This window comes from Dryobates pubescens, chromosome Z (genome assembly GCF_014839835.1).
Source record: "Dryobates pubescens isolate bDryPub1 chromosome Z, bDryPub1.pri, whole genome shotgun sequence".
Classification (NCBI taxonomy): Eukaryota; Metazoa; Chordata; class Aves; order Piciformes; family Picidae; genus Dryobates; species Dryobates pubescens.
This window is the reverse complement of record NC_071657.1, coordinates 129200766-129216821: the sequence shown is the minus strand read 5'-3', so window position 1 is coordinate 129216821 and position 16056 is coordinate 129200766. Positions and strand designations below refer to the sequence as shown.

Sequence of the window (16056 nt, the reverse complement as noted above, 5' to 3'; positions counted from 1 at the left end):
AGCTGTATGTGGTATCTGTAGCTTATTGTGTATCTGAGTAATAGCTCACCACTAACACTCACACCCTGAAACCAGCAAAAATGTTACTTAGGCATTTGAGGAAAGAGAATGATAGGAAAGCATTCAAGAAAAATCACTACATTACAGGTCTGAGCTGTGTTACTTCAAAATGGAGAATGGGGTGGGTGATAGGGAACCTTCAAGAAGATCGAGAGTTTTCTGGGAAGAACAATTATGTGCACACTCACAAAAGTTTTTATATGAACACTGCATGCTGATATACAAAAAGACCATTAACATTCATGTGAGATGGTTGACATTCATTTCTGCAGCAAGCTGAACTTCCTCTCACAAGCAGAGCATCATTAAAAACAAAACAACAAATCAAATCTATTTGAAGACTGTTCCAATGAAATGAGGGGTAAGTTTAGTAAGAGATTAATCCCTTTGTATTCTAGCCAAGCCCTCACTGAAGTGTCAAGTTTAGTTCTGAATGCTTATCAGCAATTATGAGCTTTCCTATTTCCAGTATTTGTGCTTCCAACAAAGACTTTCCCTAACTCTGTCAAAACAGTTCATGAATCACACCCCTGAAATAAAAGGACTGTAGTCTGACTACTTATGCTACAGGATTTCATATAAAAAGATGATTTTGTGAACTTAATGGAAATACAGAATTGGCAGCAGATGCAAGCACAGACAAATGGGGATAAGCGGGAGGGGTGCACTTTTGACAGGTTATTGAAAAAGTACTGAGAATTACTGGTGAGAAGTCTTTCTCACGAGTTAGAAAGAGCCATACAGAATAACTCTCTAGGTACCAGAGAGTATGATGACAAAAAAACCTACAGAGATAAAAGTGTACTCTGAAACTACTTGGAATTTAACCCTGATATTAAATAGGGGGAAAAAATTAATATTGAAGTTATCTCTTTTCCTAATTTGAAAATGTTGATGTTGTTTTTCTTGATTGATCAAGATAAAGGAAGATGACAGTTATAAGGTGATATTGTGGCAGAGAAATGAAAAGGATGAAGTATACATGAGTATAAAGACATTAAGATCAATTAAAGACTTGCTTGTACTGACTGACAGACTATAGACGCCATAGTGCATAACAGATTCATGTTGTATGACTCACAGACTGAGAGGACATTTCTTCATTGTAGGGGAGGGGCATCTCTTACTCCTGAATCTGCAATGGGCCAAACTGGAGACAAGGTAATTAATAGAAACTAGGGGAATTTAGAGACATGGAATATACCTGGGTCTTATCCTGAAAGCAGAAATAGAGTGAAACCATTTGCAATACAAATTACAGGTCAGTGCAAGAGTGATATTCAGGGGTTCAAAGGTAAGTGATACTCATTCTGCTACTTCACTGCTCAGTATAGAGTTGATTCAAGGCCATTTATCATTACTATTATTTTTAGAAATAAGAGCTACCCATACAAGGGATTTTCCCCTTTAAGACTTGTTATTTGGAAGACACTTTTATTATTATTATTATTATTATTGTTTTTCAATTCTAGGCAGATTTTGCATAGATATGGTTCCAATTTTTTTAATTCATCTCTGGATTTAAGCTTCTTTAATATTCAGTAATATCAAGAGCATTCTGGTGGATTTTATTTTGTTGCTGGTATCAAGAGGAAAAATAATAAAAGAAGTTTAAGAAAGCATTTCATTTGACTCAATTCCTACTTTACATTACCCCAGCAGCCTGCTGTGTCATTTTACCTTATGGGATGTAAAATTGCACGTTGGTGAATGCTGGTACAACAATTCTTTTGCTCCTACTAATTTTTAACACAATTGACCAAAGGATAGTAATATCTGCAGAAGCTTATGCTTATACTAATTTTTATTTCCTCAGAGATATTAACAGGTTTTGTTACAGGTGGTTGAGTATGTCTATGGCTTGAGGAACTTTGGTTTTCCTTTATTTCCTATGCCATGTTGCATTGTGTTCCGTGATCCTGCATAGAATAGCTGTTAGCATGTTTCCTGAAAGGGTTTTTTTTAATCTTTTTTTTTTTTTTCTGAGTCCTTTATTTACTGAACAGCAATTTTTAATGGTCTTATGTCAAAAACTGACATTTGTTGTCTTCTAACCTGTATTCTTAATCATGCTATTTTTTGCAAAGCAATAATAAGCACCTAGAATTTTTTCCTTAGTCATTTTGGTTCAGCCCCTATATTCATCTCTCTTCATCTCTCTTCAGATAATCGCTACCTTTCTACCACTTGCTGTCAAGAGCAGAGTGATGTTCCTGATGATTACTTTTTAGCTAAAATTTCAGTTCATCTTTCACAATCCAATATTTGTAACTGGTATTCCTCACTCTATGAAAGCTTAGAGTCTATGAAACTCCTCATCATGTCTTGTCTTTGGGCATGTAGGGCCTCCATAGATCCTGAAATTCTCCCTAAATGTTTGCATAGCCAAAAACAGGGCAATGTTATTAATTCTTGGGGTACTGGTAGGACTATTGTTCAGAAGGAGGTGCAATGGATTTATTTCTTCTCTCAAGATGGGGGCTGGGAGAGGACCTGTACTTACTGGGACTATAGTCCCTTACTGGGACTATATCATTCTCCTTTACAGAGCTCACTGCTCAAATTAAGAGTCTCTAACCTGCATTTTGTCCTGAAACTCTTAAGTGCACACACATATTTTCTTGCTGATGTGTCTATTGAATCACATGACTTGCAGAAGATGTTTGGTTTTCCAGCATATAATTAGGTAAAATGTAGGTTATTAAGTTTCTGTACCATGCTATAAGTAGATCACGATGCTTCTCCCACAAACGGTGCTGAGATAATCAAACCATTCAGCATTACTGTGGAACTTCAGAGTAAAGAAGATGGTAAGTCAGCAAAACAAAAGCAAGTACTACCAGAACTTTAGAAGAAGAATGAAAATAATCATGTTGAACACTACTATTCAGAAAGTAGTTTGTTAAAAGCACTCCTATATCTGCTAGGCTTTTGCTATTTTTTCCCTTTTGCTACTGTTGCTTCAACACTGCTAGCATTCCATCCAATATATTTGCATCTTTTTGAGATTTGAAAGAGGGCTAAAATGAATGATAACCTTTTCCCAGTATTGAGTGTATGTGTATCCTGCATAAATGGTGCCTAAATATTTAACAAATTAGATTTTCACAATTTTTGAGGCATTTATACGCATCTCTCCTACAAGAATAGCAAGTTCCTCACTTACAAATAGAAAATAAATATTTTCACTTAACACCTTCAGAAGCTTGCACTCTAAGCTTTCAAGTGCAATGCTAAATGATTTCTGTAAAGTAAAAATCATAGACTTATGTTTTCTTTTGCATGAAGGAATATGGGTGTCCATGTAAAACTGTAGACAACTATTCTGCAGAAAAAATGGTATGTCAGTACTGGCCCTGTCAATGTGCCCTGCAGCATTTTTGCTCAAACTGGCGTTACACAAAAGAAGTAGCTCTTCATGAAATACATGGGAAAGTGAGGTGAGAAATGGTATGTAGTTGCCTATCTTTAAAGACCTAAAGTTAGAGCTTAGTTTGCATTAATGAGGTCTGAGCATCCTTTCTGGAATATACTGTAATATTGTATTCTGGAATATATTGTAATTTTGCTGGTTATTGTATTTTAGAGGGGATGCTCACCAATTGTTCAACTCCCAGCTTTAACTTTTATATCCATATTATAATTCCTAATACAGACATAATATATCTCTTTTGATTTAGTGGGCATACAAAAGAGAAAGAAGTTTCAGTGTGCTTCACTCAGGTACTCTCTCTGTTTTGAAACAAATCTCTGAGTTTATATTCTCTTTAATATTAGTGGCAAACACATATTGTGTAGGTTATTTCAACAGGTATTAACAATACTCTGAAGATGAACACTAAGTATCTTCCCAAAGAAAAACAGGAGATACTTTTGCAGTAGATATACTTTTGAAGCAAAACTGTCACTGGAAGGCTGTATAGTTTGGTTTACCTGACTCTTGATTGTTCAGAATCATAGTTTGATGGACTCACTTGCATGGAGTCCCTGCATCTGTAATCTCAATTTTGTATCACTAAAATAAATAAACTGTAGATAGTAATTCAACTTAAGAGTCTTGCCATGGGGCAAAAATCTGTTCCCATCCAGTACTGCGATTGATCGTAATTACCACAAAACTTGGCCTGTGTCTTGACATATTTCTAATGGAAGTCATAAATGTTGCCTTCTGAGCTATAGTGCAGATTAAATATTGGTTTCTCTTTCTGAAGGATCTTCAAGAGCTTTATCAGCTCTGCTGGTGGCATCATCGTTCTCATTGTTTGTTAGTGGCTCTGCTTCCTTTAAGTCAGCATTCTTCTGTGCTTTCAGCTTCTCATCTTCTAACTTCTTTTCTTTTGCCAAAAGCCTGTAGTTAATGGTATTGCCAATGAACAACCAGATGCTGGCCACGGTCACAATTGCTCCACAGACAAAATACATGTACTGGTATTCACCGGTAACATCCACTAACCAACCTGAAATACAAAGACAGAAAGAAAGAAAAAGGGTCTTTAGAATAGGATATCCAATGCAACACAGATCTTTCCCTAGGAGAAATATTTATACATTGTCTGGTTTTGAAGTTGGAGTAGAAAATCATGTTCAGCACGTTCAGATTTTCTTATACAGTGTAACTTTAACAAAACCTATGTTAAGTCAAGCTAGCAATTGTCATTGGACTCGCTGACAATGATCAAATATTGAAGCACAAAGGAAACAGAGCTTAACAGATAAGCTTTTCATTCTTCCATTGCCTTATTACTTTATTCACCTCCTAATTTTGTTTCCTGTTGTTTTAGATTGACTGGCTGACACTCACAGAAGCTGCCCACAGACAATAGGATGAAGAGGTATGTGTCTTTTGAAGCTGCTGTCACTGTGCATCAGCTGCCTACTTTTCACTTGTACTTTCCTGTGATTGGTGAAAGAGATAGAAAGGCTTGTCCTTTGACCTAGCACGCTCAACTGCTGAGTTTTAAACTATCAAGCCTGTACCTAAAAACTACAGACACACCTCTGAGATTAATTTGGTCATGACAAGAAAATAAAATATAACCATTTTGCCACTTTAACAGCCATTCTTTTTAAATTTCCCCAACTCTCAAGTCAAGACTTGTATGTATCCAAGTCATTAGCTCTGTACTGTGCCACATTATGGTTGAAATTCACAGGATAATCTGCACACTTCAATTTAGTATGTATTCAAATGCTTTTTCTGGGTGGAAGCGATAATGCCAGTCTATTCATCTGATACACATTTACAAGCAATTAAACTATTTTAGTCTTTTCTTTATTTCACAAGAATAACACAAACAGCACTGCAAGTGTATAATTCACCTATTATTATAAATAGCACAATTAACTGTTTTTCATGGATGAGTAGTCTCATAAAACTGATGATTAAAAATTAAATTCTGGATTAACAGAATAATAATTAAAGGATATGAACTACTTAAAACTGAAATTTATCTTTTCCACATGTTAATCCCCTTTGTTTTCTCTATTTAACAAGATAAATCAATTATTCACACCGTTATAGCACAAACACACACTTTTCAAAACTCCTGGAAAGCTATTTAACTGAACAATAAATAGCTGCCTATGTTATTTCTCCATAAATATTAAATTTTATATCTTCAGAGTTAAGAATAATATTGATTTCAGAACCTGACTGAAAAGGCTGGACTCCAGCTGTCACAGGCTCAGTCCCCCCACTAGGTGGCACAGGAAGATGTGTGAGGAGGAGAACATAATCTGTTCCACCACTACCAAAATGAATTTGCATGCTAAACAGTGAGAGAATCATGTAATCTTTACAATACTTCTTTGATGAGTATAAATGTTTCTTAGGTACATAGCCTGGAGAAGAGAAGGCTCAGGGGTGACCTCATTGCCCTCTACAACTACCTGAAAGGTGGTTGTAGACAGGAAGGGGTTGGTCTCTTCTCCCAGGCAACCAGCACCAGAACAAGGGGACACAGTCTCAAGCTGTGCCAGGGGAGGTTTAGACTCGAGGTGAGGAAAAAGTTCTTCACTGAGCGAGTCATTCATCATTGGAATGGGCTGCCCAGGGAGGTGGTGGAGTCACCGTCCCTGGAGGTGTTTAAGGGGAGATTGGATATGGCACTTGGTGCCATGGTCTAGTCATGAGGTCTGTTGGGACAGGTTGGACTTGATGATCCTTGGGGTCTCGTCCAACCTTGGTTATACTGCGATACTGTGATACTGTGATATTCTTGACTTCTGTGGCATTGTTTATGTGGGTATAGTGGATGTTCACAAGCCTGGTAATTTCACTGTCTTTATATATTCATATTGCTGAGCTTACACTGTTACACACATACATTTAACCAATACTTTTCAATAAGATTTGAGCATCTGTTTCTGTAGTTTCTTGTATCACCAGAAACCTCAAGATCATAAAAGTTACTTACAGTATTACTAAATACTGACTAAAAAGATAGCAAACAGAAAACAATTCAGATAAGATTCTTCAACACTTCTAGTGCTAGAAGAGCAAAAATTATTAATGTACTTGAAGCTATACACCTAGATTCCCTTTAACCTCCCCTCAGTAGAAGTTGGTAGGTAACATTATCAGTTAGTTCGGTTAGTCCACACTCTGAGTCACTGCAAAAACAGGCTAAAGCCTGGCTGCAAGCAGGGATGTGATGTGCAGTCATGTCAGTGAGCAATGCTTCAGAGCACTGCACTGATATTCCACTGTGCTTGCATCCTGCATGCTCTGCTGAGCATGCCCTAGTCCATTCTGGCAAGTCCCTGCTAGTTTGTTCTCTCTAGAAATACTAATCCTATTTACACACACACACACACAACATGGCTATTTTACATTTAAGTGAGTGCTCATCTAGCTGTCACTAGGTTAGAGATGTCATAAGCCACTCTGAGAGATCTTCACAAAAACTGACCAGTGGATTCAGCCAATTCAGGAAAGAATGAACTGTGTGGGCAAAGATCAAATTGGAACTGAATGCATGTAAATCAAGGTTGCAAAGTCAGCACTATGTGATATCAGAAAAACATACATTTATGACCTGTATTTATTGTCCAGCAGAGATAATGCTCTTAAACTACTGCAGATTCACACAACACATGTCTTTATACTCTCAATTGGATCTGCAGCTGTAAAGCCCAAAGATAATTGATGCAGGGCACTGCTGCTACACTACACTCCTAGACACAGTGAAGATATTTAATAGCAGTAGGAACAATGTTTACATTAATTCAATGCTATATTGCAAGATTGTGCTGTAAAGTCTGGGGAAAAAAATGAAGTAAAAGAGATTCTTACCTCCCAGAGGAGGGCCTATGAGCACAGGGCAACATTCCACAATGGTGACAAGTCCAACTGCACTGGAAAATCTGGTAGCCCCAACGAGGTCCATCAATGTCTCAAAAAGAACGCTGCTAACCATTCCGAAAGCAAACCCAAAAAATACAGCATATATCACCAAGCCAGTGTAATTTGTTGCCAGAGGGCACAACATATGACAGACACCATTGTACAAAACAGCAAAACTAAAAAAGTACTGAATCTTTGGCCGGATAAACCTGGAGTTTGCTACAAGTCCCATTGAAGGCCTGGCAAACATGTCTACAAAGGCTAAGATAGAGAGCAAAAAAGCAGCAGAATATTCATCGATGCCCTTGTGCTTGGCATAAGGAGCCAAAAATACTATTGGAGCGAAGAAACCAATAAACATAATCACATTTCCTGACAAATAGATCAGAAACCCTCTGTGTTTGAAGAGGGACAGATCTAGATATTTATTCATCGTTTGCCAAAAAGACTTCTTGTTGTTTTTGTGCAAGGCAGACTCTCCTGTTCCTTTTTCGACATCTTTTTTCACAGGAGGGGCTGTTTTCGGTCCAACAGGTCTCATAAGTGACCCAGCCACACAGCAGTTCAAAAGAAGTCCTCCCAGAATGAGAAAGCTTCCTTTCCAGCCAAATGCATTGAAGAGAAATTGATTGAGAGGTGCCAGTGTGCTCAGAAACACTGGACTTCCAGCCATGGCCAATCCATTAGCAATGGGGCGCTTCTTATAGAAATACTTGCCAATCATGGTCAAGGCAGGCTGCAAGTTGAACGCTAAACCCAGACCTAAACAACACATAAAAAGACAGTATTATTGCAGGTTGTGCACTGAAAAAAAACTAGTCACACTGCTTTCAAGTAATTTATAAAATGACCATTATCTAACCCAATGATTCCCAATGAAGACAGAAACCAATCAGAGAGCAGAGAATGAATCTGAGCTTCATTTCTGGCTATGTGTGCTAATGCCAACTGTGTCATGGTGGCATTCTGCCATTTCTGCCTATAGTACTGCAGTAAAAGCCAAAACTCCTTCTTGTGTTTCAGCAATAATAGGGAGAGGGGAATCAGAGAGGAGTGATGGTATCAGTGTCTTCACTTACCATTTTTATTTTCACTGAACTATAATGCAATTATCTTTTGGTTCATTTCACAAAGTTATTGAATGTCACCTCAGCTGCAATGAATGCAGAATGTATTTGAATGCATAAATCTCCTTATTTCTTATTTCCAGTCCTACTCTAAGATCAAGCCTGTGTACAAAAGTGGAGCTGAAAAATGGCTAATTGCTTTGGAACTCATTCAATTCCACTTCCCCAGGAATGGAGGTGATAACTAAAGGTGGAAGAGTTTTAGAGGACATACATGGGAGCAGACTACACATCTCCACTCTGGCTGAGTGTACAAAAAGAGCCTCTAGGCCTTCTCTCTCTATAAATACATCTAGGTAGAAAAGGTCTAAGTATCTACTCATCTGCTGAATTGCACAGAAATTTTCTTCTCTCTAGGACCTACTCCTGGACCTCAACTTTTTTTTTTGTTCAGTGGACCCCAAGTTTGGGATGCAAAAAAGAAGAGCGTTAAGAAATAATCACTGAACCCGTTGTGTGTCTTTGGCACAGTGATCATGAAATAGACTTCTCAGTTGGTGGAGAAGAGAAGGGTCAGCAGAACAGCCCGTTGGGACTTCTGGCAGGCAGACTTTGCCCTGTTTGGGAGACTGGTGAACAGAGTCCCTTGGGGTGAAGGAGTCCTGGAAGGCTGGCCACTGTTCAAGAGGGGACTCTTAAACACACAGAGACAGGATGTGTCCATGTGGTGAAAGGCAAGTTGGTGGGGAAGAAGGCCAGCCGGGCCAAGCAGAGAGGTTTGGTTGCTGCTTAGGGAGAAAAGAAGAATCTATGGTCACTGGAAGAATGGGCAGGCCATTCAGGAGGGTTTCAAGATTGTCATGAGACTATGCAGGGAGAAAATTAGGAGGCCAAAGCCCAGGTGGAAACTAATTTGGCCTCAGCTCTTAAAATGAACAGGAAATGCTTCTAAAAATAAATTAGTAACAAAAGCAGGACTAAGGAGAGACTCTGTCCTTTGTTGGATTCAGGGGGAACAGTGGTCAAAAGTATGAGGAAAAGGCTGAGGTACTTAATACCTTCTTTGCCTCAGCCTTTAGTAGTAGGAGCAGTTGTTCACTAGATACCCAGCCCCAGGAGCTGGAAGATAGGGATGGAGAGTAGGATGAAGCCGCTATAGTCCAAGAGGAGATGGTTAGCGACCTGCTGCTCCCCTTACACAAACATGCCTATAAGGGGTATTGAGGATGCTGGCAGAGGTGCTCACCAAGACACTTTCCATCATTTACCAGCAGTCCTGGATAAGTAGGGAGGTTGGCAAATGTGATGACCATCTACAAGAAGGGTTGGAAGGAGAATCCGAGGAACTACAGACCTGTCAGTCTTACCTTGGTGCTGGAGAAGGCCATGGAGCAGGTCATCCTGAGTGCCATTATGCAGCACGTGCATGCACTGCCTGATGAATAGGCCCAGTCACCATGGGTTCCTGAGGGGCAGGTCCTGCTTTACAAACATGACCTCCTTCTATGGCAAGGTGACCCGCTTAGTGGATGAAGCAAAGGACTTTAGTAAGGCCCTTGACACTGTTTCCCACAGTACTCTCCAGGATAAAGTGCTTATGGCTTGGATGGGTGGACAATTCACTGGGTTAAGAACTGTCTGGATGGCCGAGCTCAAAGAGTGGTGGTGAATGGAGTTAAATCTAGCTGGTGGCCAGTCACTAGCGGTGTTCCCCAGTGCTCAGTATTGGGGCCAGCTCTCTTTAATATCTTTAGCAATGATCTGGACAAGAGAATTGAGTGCGCCCTTAGTAAATCTGCAGGTGACACTAAATTGGGTGGGAGTGTTGACCCGCTTGAGGGTAGGAAGGCTCTGAAAAGAGATCTGGACAGGCTGGATTGACAAGCCAAGGTCAGCTGAATGAGGTTTAACAAAGCCTGCATTTGGGTCACAGCAACCCCATGCAACCCTACAGGCTTGCAGAGGAGTGGCTGGAAAGTTGCCTGGTGGAAAAGGACCTGCAGGAGTTAGTTGACAGCTATCTGAATGTGAGCCAGCAATGTGCAACAGTATCCTGGCCGGTATCAGGAACAGCGTGGCTAGCACAAATAGGGAAGTGACTGCGCCCCTGTACTTGGCAGGGGTGAGGCTGCACCTTGAATACTGTGTTCAGTTTTGGGCCCCTCTCTACAAGAAAGTCACTGAGTTGCTGGCGCACATTCAGAGAAGGACAACAAAGCTGGTGAAGGGTCTAGAGAACAAGCCTTACGAGGAATGGCTGAGGGAACTGGGATTGTTTAGTCTGTGGAAGAGGAAGCTGAGGGAAGACCTCACAGCTCTCTACAGCTACCTGAAAGGAGGTTGTAGTGAGGTGGGAGTCAATCTCTTCTCTCTAGAGGAAATGGCCTGAAATTGTGCTGTGGGGGTTTAGACTGCACATTAAGAAAAGTTGCTTTATGGAAAGAGTGGTCAGGCATTAGATTAGGTTACCCAGAGAGGTGGTGGTTTCACTGTCACTGGAGGTGTTCAAGAAACACATGGTCATGGAACTTTGGGACATGATTTAATGGTCACGGTGGTGTTAGGTTGATGGTTGGACTTAATGATTTTAGAGGTCTTTTCTAACCAAAACAATTCTATAATTCTATGACTCATTTAGTCCCAATATAATGATCTTTAACATAGGAACAAGTATTATCATGTTTATTGTATTAATTTATTACCTCCTCATATTTCACCTCATCTGCCTGCCTTATTTTTTAGAATAAACTCCCACAGCTTTTGATAAGGAGTTTATTTAACTTACTTAATTGCCTTATGCAATACCCAGGCCTTTGATGACATATGAATAATTTTATTTGGGGATTGACCCTGGGGATTTTTAAACAGAAACATGTTGAACTGGAAGTTCTTATATTCTTCTGTGATAGCATATGTGTGTACAAACCTACAGAAAGCTGGTACTAGCTTTTGCATTTTTACTAGAATTCTGCTAGTCTCTGCCATATTTATTTTTTTTTAAGTGCAGCATGATTGAAAGCTGAAAGAATGAATGTAAAATTCTACATAAATAACTGTAATAAGTGCTGTCACGAGCCAATCAATTTTTGTAACATAATTACAGTGCAGTGTGGAACAGTATATGCATACACTTATTGAATAAAATAATCAGTTGCTCCTAAGATATCCTAAAAGAAGTAAGTTAATATCATACCAGACAATTTAAAGGATTTCATAGTTCAGGTAGCTGAAATGAACAGATCTTGCTGCCTTCTTGCTTTGCATTTGTACAATGCCTTGCACAGTGTGTTCTTGATCAGGAACCTTCATTGGTAGAATAGTGTTAGAAATAATTTAATATAACCCAGTATCGCCTTATAAACAAGATTCTTACCTCCAACAACACCAATACATATATACAGTTCCAAGACACTATTGCAGAAAGAAGAAGCAATCATTCCAAGTGAACACAGGATACCTCCTGCTATCATCACAGGCCGGCTGCCATATTTATTCACCAAAATGCTGCTTATGGGACCTGTTGGTAGAAAGAAAATACCTTAATAGGTAACAGATAACTCCATTATACATGTCTTTGTATTTAGAATATGTTAGAAACCTAAGCTTTTTCTGTACCAATTTGTGCTACACTCTGAGTTTGCAGACACATGAGTCTGGCTCTGGAAATATTGCCTCCATGACAATATAAATATTGATCGGTTATGGAGATTGATAGAAATATTAAAGACATCAGACAAGTAAGAAGGACTGTTACAGTTCAGAAGCAATCAATACTGAGATCAGTCAATGCAAGTTTTGAAAGTTTTCAAAACTCCACAGAGCAGGAGCAATCTTCAGGCAAACAAATTAATAACTGACCCTAACACTGTAGCACATCCTGGACCCTTCCTTAAAACTACACAGTTTTACACATACTGTCAAATCAGAATGTAAATCTCTGACCACCAAGGCTCATTTTCCCTTACCTGATCCAGAAAGTAATGTTAATGGCCATTAAGATGACTATAGGTTGTCTGACAAAATCTAAGATGTGGTTTAGCATAAAGACATATACACTTAAGAATATTGCTACAAGGCCATTTTTCAGTTTCAAATGCAATTCACTTTATGGTCTATTTAGGTCCACATTAAGCTAACAGCTACTGTGCAATTTGGCATGACATGCATTATATGTTTTTTAAACAGCCATGACTAGAATAGATGGTGTGCTACATATCAAGGTTAAGAGGTTGTCAAAACCCTTTAGGTAAACTTGCATACCATCTGACTGCACTATATTTGGCCTAGACCATTACAAATAAGTCTTGCTTTTGCACTAACTAAACTTGTCCAATTAAAAAATGAATAATAATAAAAAATTAAATAAATCCCAAAACATAATAAAAAGTAACAAATTTCAAACTCGGGACAAAGCTGGCACCTGGCATAAAGTGGAATGCCAAGCTCTGCATCTGATCTCAGCACAAATCATTGATTGTACTGGTTACAGTTTTAAGTCTCTCTTTTTATAAATATCTAAAGGAATAAATGCCAGAAACTCCACGAAGTGAAGAAGTCCAACAAATTCAAAAGTGCATTTTCATAGAGTGTTATTTTGAATTACCTTAAAAGTTATTTTGAATTAGAATCACAGAATCATAGAATTATTAGGGTTGGAAGAGACCTCAAGGATCATCTAGTTCCAACCCCCTGCCATGGGCAGGGACACTTCACACTAGATCAGGTTGCTCAGAGCCACATCCAACCTGGCCTGAAAAACCTCCAGGGATGGGGCTTCTACCCCCTCCCTGGGCACCTGTTCCAGGATCTCACCACCCTCATGGTGAAGAACTCCTTCCTAACATCCAATCTCAATTATCTTAAAAGTATTAAAAGTGCTATTATAGATACACTGTAAATGTAATTATTACTTGCGTATCAACAAGAGAAGTATTCAGCATATGCCAAATGATCATTTTTCAGCTTCTTCCTAACTAAAGTAAGCTTCTACAACAGTGTTGCCCTGCATCTTCCCATCTTTTTTTTTAGTAGCTTGTGAATCCAGAGGTCAGTTTGAAATTAACTCCACTGAAAAGCAAAGATTTGAATGATATTTGTATCTTACAGTTTATGCATTCATTAGATAGCCTGGGTCTCGAAGAGTCTAGGAAAGCTACTACAGCCTCCCTGTCCAGGCAGCACAGACACTGGGCCAATATACTCAGCTTTTCACCAGTAAAAGCAATTTATCCTCTTGCACAGGCAACTATACTGCTCAAGGTAGGTGAGGGTGTAGAGGATTAACAGAGTGAGGATTTAGTCTGAAGGCATTAGGGCTCATCTTACAGACACATAAGCAAAGGACATCAGGCTCTGCTGCCCAGTGAACAGCAGCTTAAACATAACTGTATATTGAAATCAAAAGACTTAAACATCCACAGCATGGAATAGCCCACCCAATATACAGTAGCCTAGAGACGTATTACAAGACTTCAAATTGCATACATGCACTAAAATATTCCAACAACAGCTTATATTATGAGATATGACATGAGTGAGGGATGTGATACTGTCCAAAGGGATCTAGACAGGTTAGTTCAGGTGAACATCATGAGGTTCAAAGTGCAAGATCCTTCACCTGGGCTAGGGCAATCCTTGGTACCAATACAGGCTGGGGGATGATGGGATCAAGAGCAGAAAAGGACTTGGGGGTACTGGCGGATGAGAAGCTGGACATGAGACAGCAATGTGTACTTGCTGCCCTGAAAGCAAACCATATCGTGGGGTACAGCAAGAGAAGTGTGGTCATCAGGTCAAGAGCAGTCTACTCTGCTCTGGTGAGACTTCACCTGATGTATTGTGTCCATCTCTGGAGTCCTCAGCACAGGAAGGACCCGTTCAAGCAGGTCCAGGATGATGATCAGAGGGCTGGAGCACCTCTCCTATCAAAACAGACTAAGAGCGTTGGGGTTCTCCTGGAGGGACCCTTTTCATATTCTTGTTTGTTTGGGGGCTTGGGGAAGAGGTTTGTTTTTAGTGTTTGGCTGGTTGTGGGTTCTGGGGGTTGTCCAGAAATGGCAAGCTTCCCTGTCCTTCAAAGGAAATAATTTTACACAGAACCAAGAAAGCTGCATCTCTGCAGATCATAAGTGTGGTGGCTCAGCCAGGACTGTAAGTTACAGCTTTTCAGACCAAAGCATGCAATGCTGGCCTCACCTGCAAGGTCTGTTAGCTGAGATCAAATATGGATATATTAATTTATGTAGGCAATGGATAAAGATAACAGAGGAAAGACAAAGCTGACTGATGGGTCTGAGCTCTGTACTTTCAGATGACCCAAATCTGGAATGTATTATGAATTTAAAATTCCTTTAAAGATAATATTCTCTTTGAGGTGTTTTCCTAATGTTAATGACGTGTATTTACCACCATAGCTCCATTTAATTAGTGTCCTCCCTACTCTAGTCATGAGGTCTGTGGTGACAGGTTGGACTCGATGATCTTTGAGGTCTCTTCCAACCTTAGTGATACTGATACTGATACTGAATTTTAGGTTTTATTTTAGTATATTCCAGCATTTTCATTTAAAACTTGGGCATGTGGGAAATATTGATTTTTTTCTATAGCTGTAAAGTTAGTTTAAGCTTAGTCCCTAAATTACCTATGTACCCTTCCAATCCAGTGAATAGGTTAAACATTTCCTTATGACATCTGTGTATGCACTTGGCTTTGGACTCTCATAAAATAATGCATATTCATAACTTAACATATAGGAATCCACATAAATTCCAGATATTTGTCTGTCATCGTACATTGTATAGCCATGTACAAGTGTCATTTCACATCTAACAGCTTCTGTAATTATTTAAGTAATAGTCATATGCCAGCACGTATCTACATTCCTTGCCTGCTTTTTTCTTTTTAATAGCAGCAAGAATAAACTGTTTAAGTACTGTAATACTACCAAAATCATGCTATACATTCATGCACATCAATGCACTAAAGGACTGATGGATCTCCAACTCTACTTTCCTGAAGCCTGGAACTAACTACATAACAGATGTTAAGTCAGGAAGCCCACATGAATATTTACTCTGATCTGTCCCTCAGCACCTACAAACCATCAGCCATGAAAGACTATACACTCCCCAAACCAAATTTAAGATCATAATCATAATATGCTAACAGTCTCCTGGCTATAGCTCTGGTTTATATCTTTCTGTGTGAGGCAACTGACCAGACTATGAGAAAGGATAAGCACAGTTTCAGGAAGGGCTGTACAGCAGGAAACAAATGCTTTAGAAGATAAGGAAAAATAGCAGCTTTGCAGATTAATTGTCATGTGTCAAGGAAAAGATGGCAAAAGTCATTTCACCTAGCTGAGCAAAGACAGGCTCATGCATCTGGGACCAGTTTCTAAAGGTTTATACAATGACTACAATAATGTGACACTTACATGCTCTTTTGATGGCTCAGCAGAACATTCACTTGTACATCTGTTTTGTGCAAAATGTGAGGACAAAGCTACTTTCACTGGTCTTCAGTGAATACCACGACCTCTTGGAAGAAACATATTGCTTACAAGTGAGCTTAATTATTTCCTAT

General features: G+C 39.3%; 1 protein-coding gene across 1 annotated transcript in view; it reads right to left on the bottom strand.

The window, feature by feature from the left end:
* Window positions 1-3351: 3351 nt before the first annotated feature.
* Window positions 3352-16056, bottom strand: part of SLC16A7 (solute carrier family 16 member 7) — an 83893-nt gene continuing 71188 nt past the window's right edge. Inside the window, exons 3-5 of the mRNA XM_054178013.1 lie at window positions 11846-11989; window positions 7355-8167; window positions 3352-4517 (exon numbers count right to left, since the gene is read on the bottom strand). Coding sequence (XP_054033988.1) covers window positions 4246-4517; window positions 7355-8167; window positions 11846-11989 — 1229 coding nt within the window. The 3' untranslated portion in view covers window positions 3352-4245. The remainder of the gene's footprint in view (window positions 4518-7354; window positions 8168-11845; window positions 11990-16056) is intronic.